The following is a 20,446-nucleotide window of genomic DNA, read 5'->3' as shown; positions in this document are numbered from 1 at the left end:
TTTTGAGTCTAGGAGTTGTCGACTTTAATTGCGTCTGCTTACAGGAACAGCCCCTATGAATTTTGCAGCCTTCAGTTTTCTGAATGGACGCGCTGGGAAGCTTCTCCGGTGACATGGAAATGCGCGTTATTGAGCGTGTAGCCGGATGCTGAGGACGCCCGATCCAATAAGTCAATTTTAGCTTTCATTTTGAGTTTTGAACTCTCTTTCCCAACCGGCGACAACATGGAGGGCACGAGCTTTCAGCCCCATCCCGGACTTCAACAAACTCTTAAGCAGTTTCATTTGAGTTCCATGCGCTCTCTCGGTGGACCGGCGGCATTCTCCGCTCGGTGGCACCAGGATTCACTCTTCTGTAAAGATGGGAAATCCGCAGAGATGATGCTCACCTTGCCGGCTCAGACACCTCCAGTAATGTCCGGTCCACTTTTCATCCCGTCCGACCGCTCCACGGAAAGGTGCGAGACGGTCCTGGAGCGGGAGCCGATCTCCTGCTTCGTTGTGGGTGGCGAGAAGCGGCTGTGCCTGCCGCAGATCCTCAACAGCGTCCTGAGAGATTTCTCCCTCCAGCAGATCAACTCGGTGTGCGATGACCTGCACATCTACTGCTCCAGGTGCACGGCGGACCAGCTGGAGATCCTCAAAGTGGTTGGGATCCTTCCCTTCTCGGCTCCTTCCTGCGGGCTGATCACTCAGACGGATGCTGAGCGCCTCTGCAACGCTCTCATCTACGGCGGTACTTACCCTCCTCACTGCAACAAGGAGTTGGGCTCCCTGGAGTTGGAGCGAACCGAGAGGAGCTTCAAAGTGTATCATGAATGTTTCGGCCGGTGTAAAGGTTTGTTTGTCCCTGAACTGTACACCGGCCCAAGTGCTGCCTGCATCCAGTGCATGGACTGCAGGCTCATGTTCCCACCCCACAAGTTTGTGGTCCACAGTCACAAGAGACTTGAGAACCGGACAGTCCACTGGGGGTTCGACTCCGCCAACTGGCGGGCCTATGTGCTCTTAGACCCGGACTACACCGGGAAGGAGGAGAAGAGTCACCTGGAGCAGCTGCTTAAAGAGTTAAAAGGAAAATATGATCTGACGGGCAAGCTGTCCAGTAAATCGTGCAGAGTAAGTCTGTTCTGTTTCACCCTGTTATTAACCATCACTCTTTGTCTTTGAGGAATGCTTCAGTGTTTTGCGTTTGTTTGTATCCGTGGAAATTTCATCTGCCCCAGGCCTACTACAGGATCTGCATTTATTAACATGAATGTTCAGGAGGCTTCCTTATCATTATGCTTGACAGCGTCTACTTTGATTGATTGTTTGTATCTTTTCCAAGTGCTGTCAGTCCTATTAGTCACCCCCAATAGAGTAATAATGCAAATCACATGTCACATTACATCTTTCCAGTGTATGTCCCCTCTACTCCTGCACTGAGAAACACCTCATGTATGGATAAAGCCTCATTCACCTCTCTAAAACCCCCAGGTCCACCCCCACAGGGTTACTCAAGGGCATCGGCATTATGATAAATGGAGTCCCGATGATATATTTTATTAGTGAGAGACAGGAGAGGGGGGCAGCGGAGCCTATTATGGTGCCACGAGGTGGGAAAGGGGATAAGGGTTTATTGAGGTTTTGGATATGGAAATGTGTGTGTGTCTGTGTGAGAGAGAAGGGTTTTTGTGGCTGGTCAGGATAGGATAAAGTGTGTGTGTGTGTGTGTGTGTGTGTGTGTGTGTGTGTGTGTGTGTGTGTGTGTGTGTGTGTGTGTGTGTGTGTGTGTGTGTGTGTGTGTGTGTGTGTGTGTGTTTATATGTCACTGTTCTGGCTCCTTGCGTGGTTGAGATGTTTAGTATGGACAAAGGAGCCAGGAGACAAGGTGGCTATCTTTCGTCACAGAGCAGCTGTTGTGTGGGACTCTGCTAATGAGTGGACACCTCTGTATGCATCACCATGGTGCTGCTCCAGTCTGAGCAGGAGCCAGGAGATGTCTCACAGGGAAACCTCAGTATTCTCTCTCTTAAAAAAAGTATTTGGCTTATGGAAACACGTCGGAAAGTGATAGAAAAGGTGAAGCAATGTTTGAATCTTTTTTGTTTTGGTTTAGAATCAATTTAGAAATATTCACGCTATAAGGTCCTGAGAGCATCCACAGCTGACTTAGATCATGTTTTCCCAAGATTTCGACACAGACTCCTGACAAAATCTTTGCACAGTCAAGAAATATTTGTCTTGCATTGCACCTGTGGCTAATTTCTTCCCTAACTGCAGTCAGCAGTTCTTGATGTATCACCTGTGTGTTATATATTTTCCAAAATTGTGAGTCCTGCACTGACAGTCTTTCAGTGTGCGTGATATACACAGGGGCTGAGCATCATGGAGAGAGTGTGGCAGAGGGGGCAGTGCGTGTTTGCTGTGGTTCACTGTCAGTTGTGTCCCAGTTAGCAGACAGGCCTGGTCCTCAGGGAGCTGCACACCAGCGCTCCCCCATACATCAGCCTGACAGGCCAAGCTGCTGAAAGGCCGGACGGGGGTCTAGCAGACCAAGCTTGGCTCAGCTTACCCATGAAACAAAAACTCAATGTTATCGGTCTGCTTCAGCCTCCCTCTGATGTCAGAGTGTTTTATTAATAAGAGAGAGCCTCGAAGGTTACCTCCTCTGTCGGTATCATCTGTCTAGACTTCCACCTCATGTACGTGGAGGTTAGTGCGGATACGGCACTGTCAAGACACTGCTGAGAAGATTATATTTGATTGAGCGAGTGTTATTGGGTTTTTTTGTTTTTAGTGTGTGAAATAGTATTCTTAGGAAATTTAAGTGGGATTTAGAATGATTCCAGTTTTTATTGATAATGATGTGAATGTAAAACATAACCAGTCATTTTTGAAATACTGCAGCACGCTCACAAAAGCAGAAGCCAGATCAGAGGAGGGAATGAGACCAGTGAACCATTGTGTCTGTTTTGCATCAAATCCAGCATTTGGTCATTTAGCCCTTTGCTTAATGTGCAGATGAGGGCAGATTGCTGAGGGGAGGCTGCACACTCTCTCATTCAGAAGATGCAGGGTGTGTGAGCCAGGCCTTGACATGTGTTGTCAAAGGGCCATAACCTCTGACCTTTCACCAAAGACACTGACCCAGCCTTCCCCCATTCTTTTCACACCATCCAATCACATGCCCTGGTGTCCAGTCCACTGGCCAGATGGCTGTCTGATAAAAGACGAAGGGAATGGACAGATAACAAACATTAGCCTGAAATGCAGCTTAATTCCAATAAAATGCCACTATTTTGTGTGTGGTTACAATGCTGTTTATCCAAGATCCTGAAACTTGAATTTTGAGTATTTTCTGGCTGGACTATAACAGTGGGGCCAGCCCTATAAATGTGAATGTCTGTCCCTGACTGAGTGATGAAGCTACACCTTTGCTCAGCTGAAGGCAGCTGAAAAAAAAAGTATCCCAGAATGCACTTTGCACAAGCAGTGCGCAATGATGGTTGAGATTAAGCTGTTGTTTTTTTCACTGTATGACTCTTAATATGTCAATTTATTAAGTTTAATATTTTTTCAGGTAATAAAGTAAGCTTTTAGATTCTTAAAATGTTGTCATTTTAACCAAATAACGCTTATTTATAAATTTGCTCCCACGCTTTCCGAGATGTTTTGGAGCTGTGTACTCCTGAGGTGATCGTTTGGTCAACGTCTATTGTCATCCCAGGGAGAACATGATCTAATGAACTAATCTGTGCAGCTCTTTGGTGGTTAACCGCTGGCTCTAATGTCTCTGTAACAATTTCATGAATGATAAAATTCCTTTTACAAGATAAATGTTGGCCTTACAGATGAAATCTAACAATTGTAGCTGCCACATTAGTTTGTTTGAATGCAACATGAAGTTCCATGTTTTTACTGGACAAAACCGCCTCTAGGGCTTTAAATCTATAGATATCACCACATTTACATAAATATAAATGTATTAAAATGAACATATCATTAGGCAGAATGATCATACTGCGTCCTCCTGCCCTCAGACGTTTGTACTCCCAAGTCGAATTTTCAAAGTCCGAACTAGAAAGTATGCAAGTCTGAACTTCGCGTACTTGGTATTGAGAAAGGCCCTATGTCAAACTGGCTGTAGTCAAAGCCCTGCGTACTTCCTGGGACCTTGGTGGTGACACCACATGTGTCACCACTTCCTGTATCAATCATTTCAAATAAAAAGCCCTCTAGTGACCTAGTCTTGTTTAAAAAGGATTGTTGCATTGTGCTGAACCTTGCGTATAATAATTCAAATGTGAACTTTTCTGATTAGCATGAAAATCTCAAAGAAAGAGGATTTGAATTGCAAAACCTTTGAGGTTTTTTTTTTTTTTCAATCCAAAGTCAAATACTTCTGAGCATTAACTTTAAAAAGAAAAAAACATATCCCTAAGAAGTGAGGGCAATGCGATCAATCATCTGAGTAAAAGGGGACTCTGGAGAACTGTGTAGACCCTTCTTAATGGAATGGATATTAAAGCCATTCAACTGAGGCCAATTTATGCCATTTCTCATCCTATTGTTCTCCTCACTCGATGAAATTAGCCTCAAACCTGGAGCAAACCAATCAAGTGTGTGGCGAAGGGTAAAAGGTTGTGTGTTCAGTTATTAACTGTTATTAAAGTTAATGAATTAATGAATTAATGAGAAATCTACCTCTTCCTTCATCAGCTAAAAGCATGAATTTGTTTACTTGTATATGCAGATTTTTATGTGTAGGGAGTATACGAGTGTGTTTGCATGTAAACAGGAGCGTGTAATGACTGGATCAGCTGTGCGAGCCAGATTAAAATGAGCTCTCTGCCGGCTCATTTCCATTCCCATCTGTCTGCTGACCTCTAGGAAGCCCTGAAAGCTGACATGATGCATCCCTTTGGTCCTTGATGGGCCTGTCTGCCCAGTGTTGACCCAGCCAGCTAAGACTTGACCCACCCAGATTCAATTTAGAGTCAGTCATTTGATTCAGATTTCAAATATTTCTAAATCATAGTCCTGAAGGCTTTTTGTGGTGCAGCAATCCATGTTTTTGGTAGTTTGAGACTTTAGGTTTCTTTCTCCTCATCAGTCTTCTCTTGGAAACATCATGCTTTGAGAGCAGTCGCCTGAGTCCCAACCCCTCCCCTCACCAGCACCCAACTCCCCACTGACCAGCCCCCCCAGAATATCATCACCTCATCTCTGCAGTGCACGCTGGACAGAGCGTTTGGTCAAAGCAGGGATGGCGTGTCAAGGCAAAGGGGTGTCAGGAGCTCCCAGGGGTTGTGGCCTCCATTCTCACAGCGGTGACCCCATGTTAAAAGAGTGTCAGCTGGGGTCCTGTCATGGGTGATGTGTGCGAAAGACCTGCCGCCTCCTTTGTCTAAGGTCTGGGCTTTCAGAAGCTGTGAAGTGCAGCCTTTTCTCTTTGTTAGTGCCTTGTTTCTTTTGGTCGTGTGTGGATAGATCTGCAACCTCCAGCCTCTCCCAGGGTGGGAAATCTTGTGTCACTAGCTTCCTGGTTCTGTGCTCAAAGACAGATTGGAGCCAAAAGTGGTGTCTGCATGTCTGATAGAGATAGGGATGGGCAATTATTTCGGTATAATCATTAATCGACTTTCAGCATAATCATATCATTACGATATGATCTTATTATGTTATATTTATACAAATTTCTGTTGTCCAAAGTAATGATTATGGGCAAGCTGTAATTACAATTTAACTAAATTAGTTATTGAAGTTTTTGTTTTATACAAACCAAGAGCTTGGCTCATGCAAACAGTAGGCAAGTTTGAATGCACTTGTTATATTGTGACATGTATGGATGTTATGAAAATATCCCGTATAGTATTGTGGTAAAGATTTCAACCATACCGCCAAGCCCTACATCGATATATGCAGGTTTCAGCTCACATATGTTTAAGCACAGATGGGCAATTTTAATAAAACTGACCATGTCACAATATTTTTGACCAACTTCCTCCATAAAAACACTGTCATGATATGTTACTGTCGTTTAATAAACTAGTTACACTTACAATTGATGAGAAAAGTCATTAGTTGATAATCAGTTCAAATATATTCAATTTTTTTTTAATTAAAATTTGGTTTGTTGATATAGCACTATAACACACGTCATTAGATTATTAGATCCAATAAACCATCTTTAAATAAATATGAGCAATTTACTGTAAAACAGCATACTGGTCTTACAGGACTACAGCAGTTACTGGAAAACTGAAAAGTCATATCATATTTAAATGGCTGCATTCATGTAGCACTTATACCCAAAGCACTTTAAAATGTTTCTGCTGCTCATTCACCCGTTTATGCTCACATTCACACACACATGGCAGCAGGCTACCATGCAAGGTGCTGGCCTGGCCATCGAGAGCAATTTGGGGTCCATTATTATATCTATTTAAATAACAAGGACTTTAGACAATATCTAGTCGCTTCATCAATATCATGCTATCATTATTGCCCATATCTGCTTTTAATCATTTGAAGTGAACACTGTTTATCGCCGTTAATTCCTCTATAAACCTTGATGACACAGCACAGTGTTAATGTGTGAAAGACTTCTTGTATAAGTCATGGAGTGAGGGAGGAGGATGATTAGTGTTGATCAGTGATGATGAGACGAGGGAGGAGATGAGCACTGGCTGTGACTGCAGTCAACAAGCCAGTCAGTTAGTGGCAGAACAGATGCCTGTTTCGGGTTAGTGTTATTCCACAATCATCATCAATTCCTCCTCGATCACCTCCTGATTTTGAGCTCTGTGATTAAGAGTCAGGCCCATCTGGTGCAGAGACAGGAAATCCTGGAGTCTGCATCTGCTGCTGGCTGAGCTACTAAGCTGCTGCAGTCAGTCAGGGGGGGTTAAACTCTGATAATCCTACATAACTCCTGGAATGCAGAGACCACAGTGCACATCAAAACCGTCATCTTCTCTGGACAGCGTCTTTAGGAGCAGAGATCGACTCAGACATGCTGAATGTCATTTGCTTTACATCATGAGCCATGGACCTCCTCCTTCCCTGGCTCGTTCAAAGCATCCTCACAATTTATAACCAGTCCCTCTGGAATTTTGTAATTAGAGCATGAATTAAATGTACTGCAGAGAATACGTTACATGGAGAAACCAACAGTACAATTGCACATACCAACTCAAGTGCCTTTCTGATTAGACTACAGAGGCCAAAGACATCAGCTATATTGCAATATTTATCCCCTTAAATGTTCTCTCTGTCTCTCCTTAATGACCCACAGCTCTAAGCTGCATAACTGTTAAACAACATTGGATATGTGCTAATGGAGCTCCAGCCAGAGCAGAAGTAGGCCCTGCTGGTGCCATATGACAACTCGGCATGCTGCTCTCGCCTACAATCCGCCCACCGACCACCTCCAAAGCTATCAGGAGGATTAGCTCACGCAGCTAAACCAAACAGACTGCTCAGTGTTCAGACAGCATTTGGTCCAAATCTTGTTCGTGCCTCCTGTTTTGATGGCTAGCAGATCACAATTGGAGTCGCTATCAGTTCACTTGCAACTGGTGCGGTGCCAAGCTGCTGTACAGTTCTGTGTGTGGCTGCGGGAAAGGGGAGAATGAATGTTTTAGGGATTTACACGACTCCCTTGCTCTTTGGGATATGCATAATTTATTTTAGGATTAGGATGGTTTAGATTAACTTTGAATTCTCTGCTGAGTTCAGAAGACAGCGAAACATGGGAGAGACAGTAGGGTGTGAATGAACTTTTGTCTTGGTATGCCGGCGACATAAAAGCTAAGAGTACAATTCGGCAGAGATAGTTTGCATTACAGACCTGTTTTGTGTATGTTTGCGTGTGTGGGCAGGTGTGTACCTCAACATTTTGAGGCCTCTATGAGACTCCACACACTCAGAAAGGACTCATCCTCAGTTGGAGTCAGCTCCGTGCGCTTGTGATTGGAGGGTGGCTGCGGTTGCTAAGCAGAGCTGCTCTTCCTGTGCTAAATAAGAACTTCGTGCTCTCTGGCTGGTGGGCTCAAAGAAGCGCGCCAGAATACACACACACACACACACACACACACACACACACACACACATATGTGCGCACAGACCTCACAGTGCATAGACCTCTTACAGTACAGAGACCTCACCCTCCTCCATTCACTGCCCATCCTCTTTCATTGTGACCTCCACGCTGTGACTCGACGAGTCTATCCTCCTCCTCCTCCTCCTCCCCCTGCTGCTGTTGCTGCTTTCCTTTCTCCAACTCAGACCTCCTCCTCCTCCACTCTGCATCACACACACTTCTCCCACAGGTCAGCACTGTATAAAGCTCCATCACTGAGACCTCCTTGTCTGACACCTCCTCTGCCCCGCCACCATCATTCACCTTCTCCATTTGACACCTCCTCAACCCTGTAGGACACACACACACACACACACACACACACACACACACACACACACACACACACACACACACACACACACACACACACACACACACACACACACACACACACACACACACACACACACACACACACATTCACAGACAAATACACAGACACAGGCTCTCCTCCTCTCCTCCACTGAGATCTCCTACTGCACTCCCCCTCACATTGCTTTATACTTAGATCTCCACCTCCACTGTAGTGAGCACATGCTGTATCAGTCTGTATTCAGACTGGCCTACATACGCTGCACATGTTTAACTGTACTGCTCCAGGGGCATTAGAGATAGAGCAAGAGAGAGAGAGAGAGAGAGAGAGAGAGAGAGAGAGAGAGAGAGAGAGAGAGAGAGAGAGAGAGAGAGAGAGAGAGAGAGAGAGAGAGAGAGAGAGAGAGAGAGAGAGAGAGAGAGAGAGAGAGAGAGAGAGAGAGAGAGAGAGAGAGAGAGAGAGAGATAGATAGATAGATAGATAGATAGATAGATAGATAGATAGATAGATATGAAGAGGCACTGCTACTTTGTCAGGATGACCTCATAACCATCCTCTATCTCCTTATCCAGGCTAGTTTCAAGAGCGCGCTAAATGAACAAATGAGTAGGTTTCAGCTCTCTCCTGTTTTGCTGTGTGCCATTACAGACGCCTATGTCTTCTCTCTGACAATTTGCACAAACAGTACCATAGAGCTCTCAACCGTCCATCTCCCCAAAAATGGTTTATTTCTCTTAGCAGTAGTTTTGCAGGAGGTCAGAGCTTTTGTGTTTTTCGTAGCAGAACAATCATTCAGTGTTTGTGAAAAGCTGCAAGACCCTGTGTGTTCTTCAGACCAGCTCGACATGCTTTCTTGCAGAGACCGAGCAATGCAGCATTGTCAGCAGGCACCCGTATCAAATGAATTCAGCACAGCTGTCCTAGCAGACTCTAATGCAGTGAGGGGGGAAAGTTATTTATTCAGTATTACAGTCACCCCAGGATCCATCATGGTCCCTGTTTGCCACAGCATCATTTGGCCAGGTGGGCTTTTTCCCTTTTTGACCTTGTTAGCCTTGTTTATTACCTCATTCAAAAGCAGAATGCACTGTACCTCGGCACATTTTTTTTGTGAGCGACTGCCCCACCCCACTCTCTCTTTGCTCTTTCTCTCTGTATCAATATAGCAGGGTCTACATTCAGAGAGACAGGCGTACAGATGGGCCATGGTTGCTCACATGCTGGGGACACCTCTTCCCTCCCACTCCCCCTTTTTGCAGGTGTCTAATAGTTGCAGGGTCGCCCGCACTGTGCTCCCTGCACCGGCTGCCCAACAGGGCCGCCTGCCTCTCTGTGCTTGTGGCGTTGACAGGCGTCTGGCTTTATTTCCAGCCAGTCGACGAGTGCAGACACAGACAGCCATGGCCTGAAATAGAGCAGGCTCACCCTTTATCCTATAATGAGGAGACTATTATAAGCCTTGTATCTTAATAATAATAATAATAATAATAATAATAATAATAATAATGATAATGATAATAATAATGATAATAATAATAATCATTATTATTATTATTATTATTATCATTATTATCATTATTATTATACATTTAATTGTACTGCACTTTTCATTCATAGTGAAACTCAATGTGCTATTATTAATTAATGCCCTCAGATGGTTAGGAAGGCTGTTCCATAAGTGCAGCAGAGCAGAAGGCCTGATCCCCCATGGTGCAGAATTAGTACTGGGGGCTCGGAGGAGCAGGCAGGAGCTGGCAAATCTGATGATCCAGGTGGAGGTTCATGTTATGAACAGTTCCTGTAGGTAGGGAGGCGCATGTCTGTTGATGGACTTGTATGCGAGTAGCAGGACTTTGTAGACAATCCTGAAGGAGACAGTGAGCCAGTGTGATGAAAACAACATTGGTGTTATATCTTGTGTTGTGTTTTTGCACTCTCATCAGGATCCTGGCAGCACTGTTCTGAATGTGCTGGAGCTTCTGAATGCTCATGCCATGGATCCCTGTGAAGAGCGCATTGCAGTAGTACAGTTTTGAGCATATAAACGTTTGTCTGCATCTTACAGGGTTAGAGAGGGGTAGAGTTTAGAGAAGTTTTGAAGATGGTAGAACAAGATTTGCATAGATGTCTTATATGATCATCAAAAGCCAGCTGACGGTCAAACCTAACACCCAGATTAGTGAGTGAGGAGGTACTTAAGCAGAGTATGGCCAGTGTCAAGAGAAGAGTTTAGCTAGCGCACACATCATCTTAAAAAAACTTCAAGCTGCTTTTCAGATTATCATCAAAAAACGAAGTAATCACCTCTCCTTTTGGCGCCAACAGCTTTAATCTGCCACACAGGAGTATGTGTTTTAGTGCAAGGTCATGTGACCTTTGATGATCTGAAGAAGCTTTTCAACTCAGAGAAAAGAGCCTTCTAAGAATAAATATGAACCAGGATTACATGACCGTTATGAGCTAAAAAATATGGACGTAAGACAAAACATTCAGATATTTTGAAGATAATGAATTCACTTGTGATCTTGTATCAGTCGAATGTGTTTAATCAAATGCAAAGATGATAGTCTGGTCAGGGCATCTGTCCCATATGGAATGTATGAATTATTCCAGAGGTAATAACAGGGCATTGTTGGTGCACTCATCTTCACAAAGACGCCCATCTCTGCATGTCCATATTTAATTCACCCCTTTCAGCTGCCAAACTGTACAGGCTGCTGATATAATGAGTCCCTCCAAAGAGATTAGTCGCCCTATCATCAACGCAGCTCCCTAATTTCTCTGCCTTTGTTGTGGTGCACGCTGTACGAAAAGGGATAAAGGGGCTTGGCCGGACACAGTGGGAGGAAGTGGCTTTTGTGTAGCTAGCAGGTGCAGTGGAATGACAGTGGGGTTTTGGGGTTGTATGCATGTACGTGCACTACTGCATGTGTACGTGCATGCACTTCTCTGTCTGGCCCAGCCAGGAGGGTATGGGCTCCAGGAAGCCGAGTGCCGCTGAGATACACCAGGAACCTCTGGAGCTCGACTTGAACCCTCAATCACAGGGCTCCTCAGGGGTTTGCAGTAAATTCTTCAGGCGAATGGTTTTCTCTCCCCTTCCTCCTCCTCCTCTTTCTCTCTCTCTCTGCACACATCTGGTGAACAGCGCTAGCACCCCTGTCATCTTTTACTGCGTTGAGGTCATTTCCACCCTATCGGTAAAGTGGAAACACATGATGTGCAGGGTTCGGCCTTAATGGGGTGGGGCTGGCATGGACCAGCACTGACACAGCTTTACAGCCAAGAGCTGCCAAAACAGCCTTTCTGTGGAATGCTTCCGACTGCAAAATTAAAGACATTCGGGGTAAATAATGTTGTACTTATATTTACCCGTCAAATACATACTACTATAATTAGTTCATTTTTTTAAACATGTAGGATGTTTACATGTTTTTTCTTCAATGCATGGTTGTAAACATGTTTTGTGATTAAATGGAGCTCACACCAGCCTGCAAAAGCAGCAAAGCAAAGCTGAACATGTCATTCATGATACAAAAAAAGTGAGCAAGCATTGTTTGGCCTTACTGAAGGATATTAGGAGCATAATGAATGCCAATTCTAGGAAGACATGCTTCTCCCTTTTTTTTCTCTGTTCCAAGTTTTTATTTTTGCAGTAAAATTCCTCCCTTCAAATGCTTTTTCCTTCTTCATCACATTATTGATTCCAACTGGTGAGCTGGAGAGTTGGGTAGACTTTGGCAGACGCTCGCTATCAAGGGTGTGTCCTCAAGTTTAATTGGGATTCTCCTTTAGCAATAATTTATGTGGATTTCCTCAATACTGTGCCCTCACTGCGCCATTCTTCACAAATACTTCACACCACAACTCGCAGTGTTTGTCATTCTCAGGAATCTGAGCTTGTGTCATTTGTGAAAACTCAGTTCTGCCATCTGACACATTTTGGTTGATTTCTTGACAGCGCATTATTAGAATCATCTTCATCTGAATTAATTGTTCTGCCACTTTTTATGGGAACATTTCTCCTTTTCATTGCAATGAACTGTTTCTGTTTGCATGTAAGAAAGGTGCAAGCCATATTTATATATAATCTAACCACCGTTTGCAATGACTTAAACAGTTAAAAACATTTAGCCACACTTAATAATTTGTTACCTAAAGTATTTAAATTGAAATAAACAGTTTTAATGGCGTTTTACTAGCTCGCTACATGGATCTCAATGTGTCTCCAAGCAAATTCCAGTCACTGTGGTTTCCATTTTGTGGTAGACAGAGCTGCAGTGTAAAAAGGGTGGGCTGCAGTCAGTCAGTTACTGCTGTCTGTGGGCAGACTACAGGCTGAGTGGCTGCTAGGAGCAGCTGCATGGATTTTTATTTGCGCTATCCAACAGCGCAAATAAACTGCAGCAGCACTCGTTATTGAGGGCACACACTCCTGTACTGCATGCCTCTGTCCTCATTACCTCTGCAGCAGCTTAGCTCTCTGCCTTTGTTCTCTCTCTTGGCTTGAAACTGGAGAATATGGAAAGAAGTGCTGAGGCTGCAGTTAGCTCGGCTGCCCACAACTTCTGCCGCACAGGAGAAAACATAGCACAGACAACCACCACCACCCCCCCCGCCCCCAGTCCTCTTGTCTACATATTTCCACAAAGCCAACGCACAGGGGATGTTCTACTTTGATTCATCATGCTGACTTAAATGTAGGCTGGTTTACTCTGTGCTTCTTATATTCTGTTTGCAGTCCTTTATTCCCCGGGCTGCTTGTGTCATGTGCCTGAATTGTATATTTCACTCTTCCTCTCAGAGATTGTAAATGTATTTGTGTGTTGGCCTACTAACCAAATGCCCTCATGGCCAATCTGCTGTGTGAAAGGTCCCATAGACGTGTTCTTCAGAGGCGTTAAACACCAGCCGTGCAGAGTGGCTGGAGGGACAGTAAACTTTTATCACACTAATAACCCACAGTCACAGCTACCCTAATGGTTTAGGCAGCCATGGCAGGGGTTGCCTGGAGGTCAGGTTGAATTACAGGACATAAATGGTAGATTCCAACTGGTAGAACAAATAAAGGAAGAAGAAAAAGGAGGGGCATCTGAGGTGAGCAAAGGGGGAAGAAAGTTGTTATTGGAACAGCAGATAATCACTTAAATTGATTTGCAGTAAAAGGAAGCCATTGATTGGACTGCTCTTTTATAGCGAGGAGATCTGTGGCCTTTTAACCCGCTTTCCCACCCAACTCTGCACACTTGCAAACCTTGGATTCAGTCCGAGCATGCCGTCAAAAGGGCACAACTCCTACACAAGTGACAAGTGAGTGAAAAGATTTGTGCAGAGTTTGCCCAGTACTTGGTGAAAACATTGGTCAGAGAAGTAGCTGTGTGAGAGAAGGGATTTGTTAATGGAGTTCAAAACTAAACTTTTTCTCAGATTCCTCTCCCTCTGGCTGAGGTGACTGGTCTTGAGAGTGTTTGTTTTAGGTGAAGTCAGTGCTGGAACAGAATGTTGTGAACCGCAGGCCAGACTGTGGTTCTGCGGTTCAGCTTCGACCTGAATGCAGACGGCTCTGTTTGTTTTGCTTCTCCGTTTCTCAGGGAGAAATTTAGACGCTGCCAAAGTCCTGCACTCACACCCAAGGCACGCAAATAAAACCCCTTCACACAGAAAAAAAAGAATGTACCTGGGTGTAGCCGCTACATCTGGACTACACCAACCCGGTGCAGGGGTACAAATCCATTGGTGTCTCTGTCCTTCACTCATCTTGTAAAAGGGCTCTTTGGGAGATGAGATGGCGTTTGATTGTTTCAGTGGCAGGATGTTTGTGGGTTTTGTTCCAAGCCTTTTCATAAATAGCAGTTTTTATGTTGCTGAGGTCAACTGGTTTTACTAGACTGGAGAGGCAAGTCCAGAGGCAAGGAGGCCTCCCCACCATCTGGCAGCCATAAAAGGGGGAGCAGGAGGTTTTTAGTGGAGGTTTATGGGATGGTAGGGTGAGACACTGAGGGGAGGAGAGACAGAGTGGATGGTGGACTCTGGTTGCCCCCGAGCTGCAAAGCTTCCTCCGCAGTCTGAATGACAGGTCAGAAGTTCATTGCCTTTTTTTCATCCTGCATCTGCCTTGTAAGGTGAAGGAGGTGATGGTTGGTTCAGAGTTCGAGGGCAAAGGAGAGAACGTCTCTGTGAAGCTGCTACCACTGCCGTGAATAAAAATATATTGATTTAAGGAGCTTGCTATATTTATAAGTGTTTCAGAAAACTGTAACTTGGTGTAGCAACGAGTGCGCGCCCCCTTGTTGTTGCATTGCCGTCAGCTTGTTATGCTGTGCGGAAGATCAGACCTGAGTCCTACAGATGGTGCAGAATTATGTGGCTGCGTAAACACTAGTGATTCAATGGCTTGGTGTTGTTTGGGTATGCGTCACCCACTCAAAGCACTCTGCACACCACAGAGTAGCGAACAGTAAGTTGTTTTGTGCGACTACAGACCCAGGCTCTCTCTTTGTCCAGAAACAGCCTTAATAGTCAGGTGGCTTTATTTTGTTTGCACATCTGACTGAAGTGGGAATAACAGCACATTAAGCCATGAAAATACTGGAATTTGAGGCCAGCGAGATTCTCATCGAGATTTCTGTGATGAAGACACTCCTGAGAGTCTCAGTTATGTTCTGCTGGAAGATTTCTTCCCCATTTTTAAGAGCCTGAGCCGGAGCTGCCTGGTCCATCTGAATCTGGATGCTCAGCTTATAGGTTTTCCAGAATGGGGTTATCATTGCAGAGGACTGTGCTGCTTTGCTGACTCTGGCACTGATACCTCCCATAGAGATTTCATCTTTTGTTATGCTGCAGCTAAGATGTGTTAACCCTTTAGCCTCTTTAAGATATTTAGGTATAAGAAGGTTATGGAGCTATGTTATCCACTTTGTTACTGTGTGTACACATATTTCTTGTGTATATGTTTCTAATATGAACCCTCTTATTAAAAACATAAGAACCAGTGTGCTTGTTATACAAATTAGCTTTATTGACCTCTCTCTCTAGCCAATGTGAGGTTTGGTTTTCAGACCCTCTGCCACTTCGCACAGTTCGTATATGAAGAGAAGAAAAGTGCTGACAGCAAAAGAATGAGAGCGTGTTTGGCAGGCACGCCCTTGTAGGTTTCTGTGTCACTCAACTCTATTAAATTTTTAATCGTTTCCTTGCTGTGGTATGGAGCTCAACATGGCTCTGCTCAGCCACACACTGTTTAGGCGGCTTATGCTCTGTTTAACTCATATGATGGGAGGAATAAAAACTGTACAATTGGGTTTTCTCTCATTAAGACGAAACAATAAACCTAATACAATTAGAGTTCTTTTTTCATGTACCGTGCAGACTTCTCACAAATATAGGAGATTTTTTCAGCAACATTTTACACATGGAGAGCAACCTTTTAGGCTTTTTAGGTTGACTGATGCAAATTAACTCAGCAGGAGTAGATGTTGAGCTAAAACTGATGCTATGTGTCTCAATGGTACATGCTGAGGCAAACACTACAGTGTAATCTAGTCTAACACCAGAGGCAATTTATATAGCAGCACCCATAGTGGTGGCACTGTTGTTCCAAAGTCCTTATTATTGAGTTTATTGGAGTGTCTCCAGAAATTATCATGACAATAGTGTTAAATATACTTCCATTGCCAAGACCTTTGATTGCACTTGACAAACTTTTAAGAAAGAATCAAAGGCACCTTCAAAAGCAGCCGCAGTGAAAGAATCCAGCCGGATATTCACTGAGAGACTCTCAACATACTTCAGCCTGTTCATTCGTTCACATTTTTGCGTCATGTCAGAGTCTCAAGCACTAAGAAAGGGAGTGAAATAAAGCACTGGCCCTTGATTGAGAGGCTGGAAATGAGGAACTCTGCTCTTGCTTAGTGGTTCCGTCCACTGCAGTGATTCAGGGGATAAAAATGTGGCCTGTGTCTCTTTAAGAGCGCTGGCCTGTCTGCAGAATGCATCAGTCCTGTGGAGCAGACACAGGCCAGGAGGAGGAGGGGGGTGAAGGGAGGAGCGTGGGGCTTTGCGGAGGGAGGAATGATGACAGGAGGGAACAGCCGCAGTCTGGGCTTCCAGCCTCCTGGCTAGACTGCTGAAAGTTATTATTGAGTTCCTGTGTAGGGCCTCCCCTCCCTGTGGCATACTCCTCTGTGTTCACTACGAGGTAGACGGGGAGTGCGGGAGAGGCAAAGAAAAAAGTTGGCAATCTACCATGCCCCTTTGCAGTGACCTTATATGCAACAAATAAAGGATAATTTTGTTTGATTCTGTGTTTTTGCAAGGGTGAAGCCTCTGAAAGCCTTGTAAGACTGAGAGCAACCACACACGCTCTCAGCCTTACAGCTGCTCGACAGCAGCTGAAACTCCGACCTAGCACACTGTTGTCTTAAGTTACAGTTTAGCAGACATGTCCTGTTTTCTTAGGAATGGCCTTAACTAGTCAAGACAAGAAGGTTGACGGTTCACCAATGAGAAAGCAGCGAACTAAATCCTCTCCTGGCGTGCTAAGTGATGAATATGATTCAAGGACAGGTGGTGGGAGGACGACAACTCCTTCAGTCTCCTTTAAATAACTTTGTCTTCACAGTAAATGACGGCCATGAATTTGAAAACGTGACTTTTTTTAAAGCATAAATGTAGGAATAAAGACCTGACAGACCAAGAACAGCTTCTCCAGAGTTTAAATTGCAAGACAAGCTGGTTCACATTTTTTTTCACTACTTTGTGTAATTAGTCACTTGTAGGTCATCTTGTCTTACCTGTAGGTCTCAGACACTGGCTGACCAGTAAAGGCCTACAGAGATTACATAGTTAGACACACCATGCCCTCGTCTCAGGTCTGTGCCTGCCTACAACACTAATCCCTGGCCTGCTTTCCCATTTAGCAGCTACATTATGGCCACAAAGCGCCTGCGTCCTTACAGCTCAGCTCACCAAGACAGAGACAGACTTTTATGTAATACTCTGTCCGGTGTATTTGTTCTGAACCTGCTGTTGCTTTAAGCAAGCTCATCTCGCTGACCAGGCTCCCTCAGGTTAACGGCACCCAGCTGCTGCCTGTCCTACTGTACCGAACTTGTCACGGCTCCGGCTCACAAAAAGCCTGAACCCATGCAGCACCTGAGGCCCAGTAGGATCCTGCAGGGCCGTTTTCCTGCACATATCTCATGTTGCATGTCACATATGTGCCCTGATTAATCCCGACATGTGTCTTCGTTCATGGTCAGCGCAATCATTCGCCTCTGTATTAAAGCCGACTCGGGCAGGGTTTGGGGGAAAGCTGGGCGAGGGGGGAAAACCCTGGCGCTGAAATGGGTATTTTGTGGAGTTCTGTTTGTTGAGTCAGAGTCTTAGTTGGGCTCTACTGTTATGTGGTTGCCATGGAGAAAAACACAGGCTCTTGTGCAATAAAATAATTCAGGAAAAGACATTTCCAAGAATTTTTTAGAGTCAAGAAACAGACGGCAAATTGCAGAATTCATGAGGTGCTGCGGTCCACCGCCCGCCTCTTTCAGCCCTCCATTTTAGAGCGCTCGTATTCATTTTATGGAAGCTGCAAAGCTCGAGCCCTCTCACCTAATTACTTCTGTAAGCAGATATGTTTTCCTATGAACGGAGGAGGGAAACAAAACCAGTGTTTAAGGATGGAATGTGTGATCTTAGGAACGGATGTTGTGGGTGTTTTATCCCCTATTTCCCTTACAGACAATTCCTTGAACAAGTGGAAACAAGTGAATTGCTATTTGATCTCTGTCAAATATTACTGTGTACACATACTCTCGCTGTGAGGCCCTTGCACATTTGAGTCAGATTTTTCCTCTGCCAGAGGTAGCAGAACATATTCAGAGACAAATACTCCCAGTGTAGTTTTGAAAATGTGTTGACAGTTAATTGGTTGAACACTTATAAAACCCACTGGCTTTTTTGTTTTTTGTTATTTCCCCAGTTACGTCAAAGCTTCTTATTGCTCTTTAATATGTGGTTATTCTTAACTGCTTTCTGTCAATCTGACTGGACCCGTTAGCACTTTTCAAATAGCAGAGCTTTCTGGTTGTGCTTTTCTAGCACTGAAAAAAATATGTAGAGATTTAGTACTAAAAAGCAAATGATGCTATGCTTTCTGGCTTATTTTAAATTTGAAGTTCAATGCTAATTTTAACAAAAAGCACAGTCAAGTGTCTGCAGCATTAATTAGTACTCTGATAGCATTTCATTGTTTGAATGGTTTAAATGGAAACAATAGTTGTGGAGCAGAGATTAGGTTTTCTAACCTGCTGACCAGGGAGGCAGCATTTCACCAGAATGGCCAGAATGGTATCTATAAATTTCAGCAGGATTTATTACCTTGGTTCAACCAATTAGCTCCCAAGCCGTTCTCAGGACATATTCTGTGTTGGTGAAATGACATCACATGGGACCCTGAGTGAGCACTGACCCTAACTTCACCTCGCCCTCTCACAGCTTTTATTGCCTCTTCCCTTAAATCTCCCTCTGCCCCATCCCGTTCCCTCACACCTCTTAACCTCTGGTATTCATCCCATTTTCATCTTTCCAAATAAACCTGCCACCTGCCCTCCTCTCCACTGGCCACTCGGGGGGCACGTGGTCATGTGGCTCAGCTTACCAGGCACAACGGTGCAAACCGCAGTTCAGCTGACTGGTGAGCTGCTTTACCATTTAAAAAGACTTCCGGCCCTTGATGACACATTGGTTGCTCAGCTGTTGCTGGTTTGTTTATTGCTGAAATTAGAGCATGTGTGTTAGTGTGTTGATGATTATTTCTCTAAAATTAAAGTCCCTCTCTACTCATAGATGACTTTTGCTCTTATAGTTGAATGATTAAAAGTGCAGGATGATGTATGGGCAGAGTTTGACACTTTTTTTTTCACATTCATCTGCTGAGGGGGGAAAGTTTCTCTGTACTCATGGAAAATCAAATTTCAAGAGGCGGATCTATGAGCATAATTTGTGACATAACAAATAGTTTGGAAGCAAATCTGATCCAATGTTCAACTTACAAAAATGTGACGTGGAAACTTAAGGACAGTGTACAAACACTGAGAATGGACTTCACAGTGAAGTAAGAGACATCTTGTATCCAGGAGTTAGAGAAGGTCTACGCTACATCTGAAACATTTAGTTAATTAGGTGACTGGCAAAAAAATAATTGGCAGCTATTATATATTGTGCTTTATGTGCAATATATGAGAATGATTTATATTTTTCAAGCAAAACCTAAGTACTACAGTACATATTTTAAAAGAAACTGAATCTGAGTGTCAGTAAGTATGAAGGTGGTCTGTTCCCTGTGCTCAGTTGTTAACATGGAGATCTGACTGTCCATCTGGCCTGTCAATTTGTCAGACACTGGAGGTCTAGACCCCGGCTGAGCCCGGTCAGTTATAGTAGTCCCCAGTTGCTCTCCCTCCCCTCTGTCATTCTACCAAGCCTCCTCCTGTCCTGACTTATTTACCGTATCAGCCCTGCGAGGGAGGTAGAGCGGAGTCGTCCAGTACCAGGTACAGCAAGTGATATAATGGTCTGTGTATTTGAAGCTGTTACTGTTTGGGTTGTGGAGAGGTTATCCAGTGACATTTTAATCATCTTTCTGCCTTATTTGCTGTGGCATTAGTATTAATATGCAGGATTATAACTCAGTCAGACATTGGACTTGCTGTTTTATTGTAGAGCTGAGGGGGAGCATGTTAAAAGCGAGAACAGCGGCAAAACACTTCCCTGCGCACGGGGAGGGATGTGCTTATCAGTGACAAACCAAGGTTTTTCAGTCTGGAGACATCAGACCTCTGGCGAGAGGATGAGTCTGTTAACACATTCGACTGTCTCGGAGGGGACAGAGTCAGTTTTTATTAGTGAGGAACCACAGATTTTCTCTAGTCTCCACTATTACTCTGCTATTACAAACTCACAGCACTCTGCTACCCTGTATTTAGACATAAATACCTATTTTC

General features: G+C 44.3%; 1 protein-coding gene across 1 annotated transcript in view; it reads left to right on the top strand.

The window, feature by feature from the left end:
* The window catches only part of skib (v-ski avian sarcoma viral oncogene homolog b), a 32,255-nt gene continuing 11,809 nt past the window's right edge, over positions 1–20,446 (top strand). The window contains exon 1 of the mRNA XM_062415955.1: positions 1–1,119. Coding sequence (XP_062271939.1) covers positions 226–1,119 — 894 coding nt within the window. The 5' untranslated portion in view covers positions 1–225. The remainder of the gene's footprint in view (positions 1,120–20,446) is intronic.

This window comes from Scomber scombrus, chromosome 3 (assembly GCF_963691925.1).
Source record: "Scomber scombrus chromosome 3, fScoSco1.1, whole genome shotgun sequence".
Lineage (NCBI taxonomy): Eukaryota > Metazoa > Chordata > Actinopteri > Scombriformes > Scombridae > Scomber > Scomber scombrus.
Note: the sequence above shows the minus strand (reverse complement) of the source record. Positions and strands in the feature narration are given on the sequence as shown.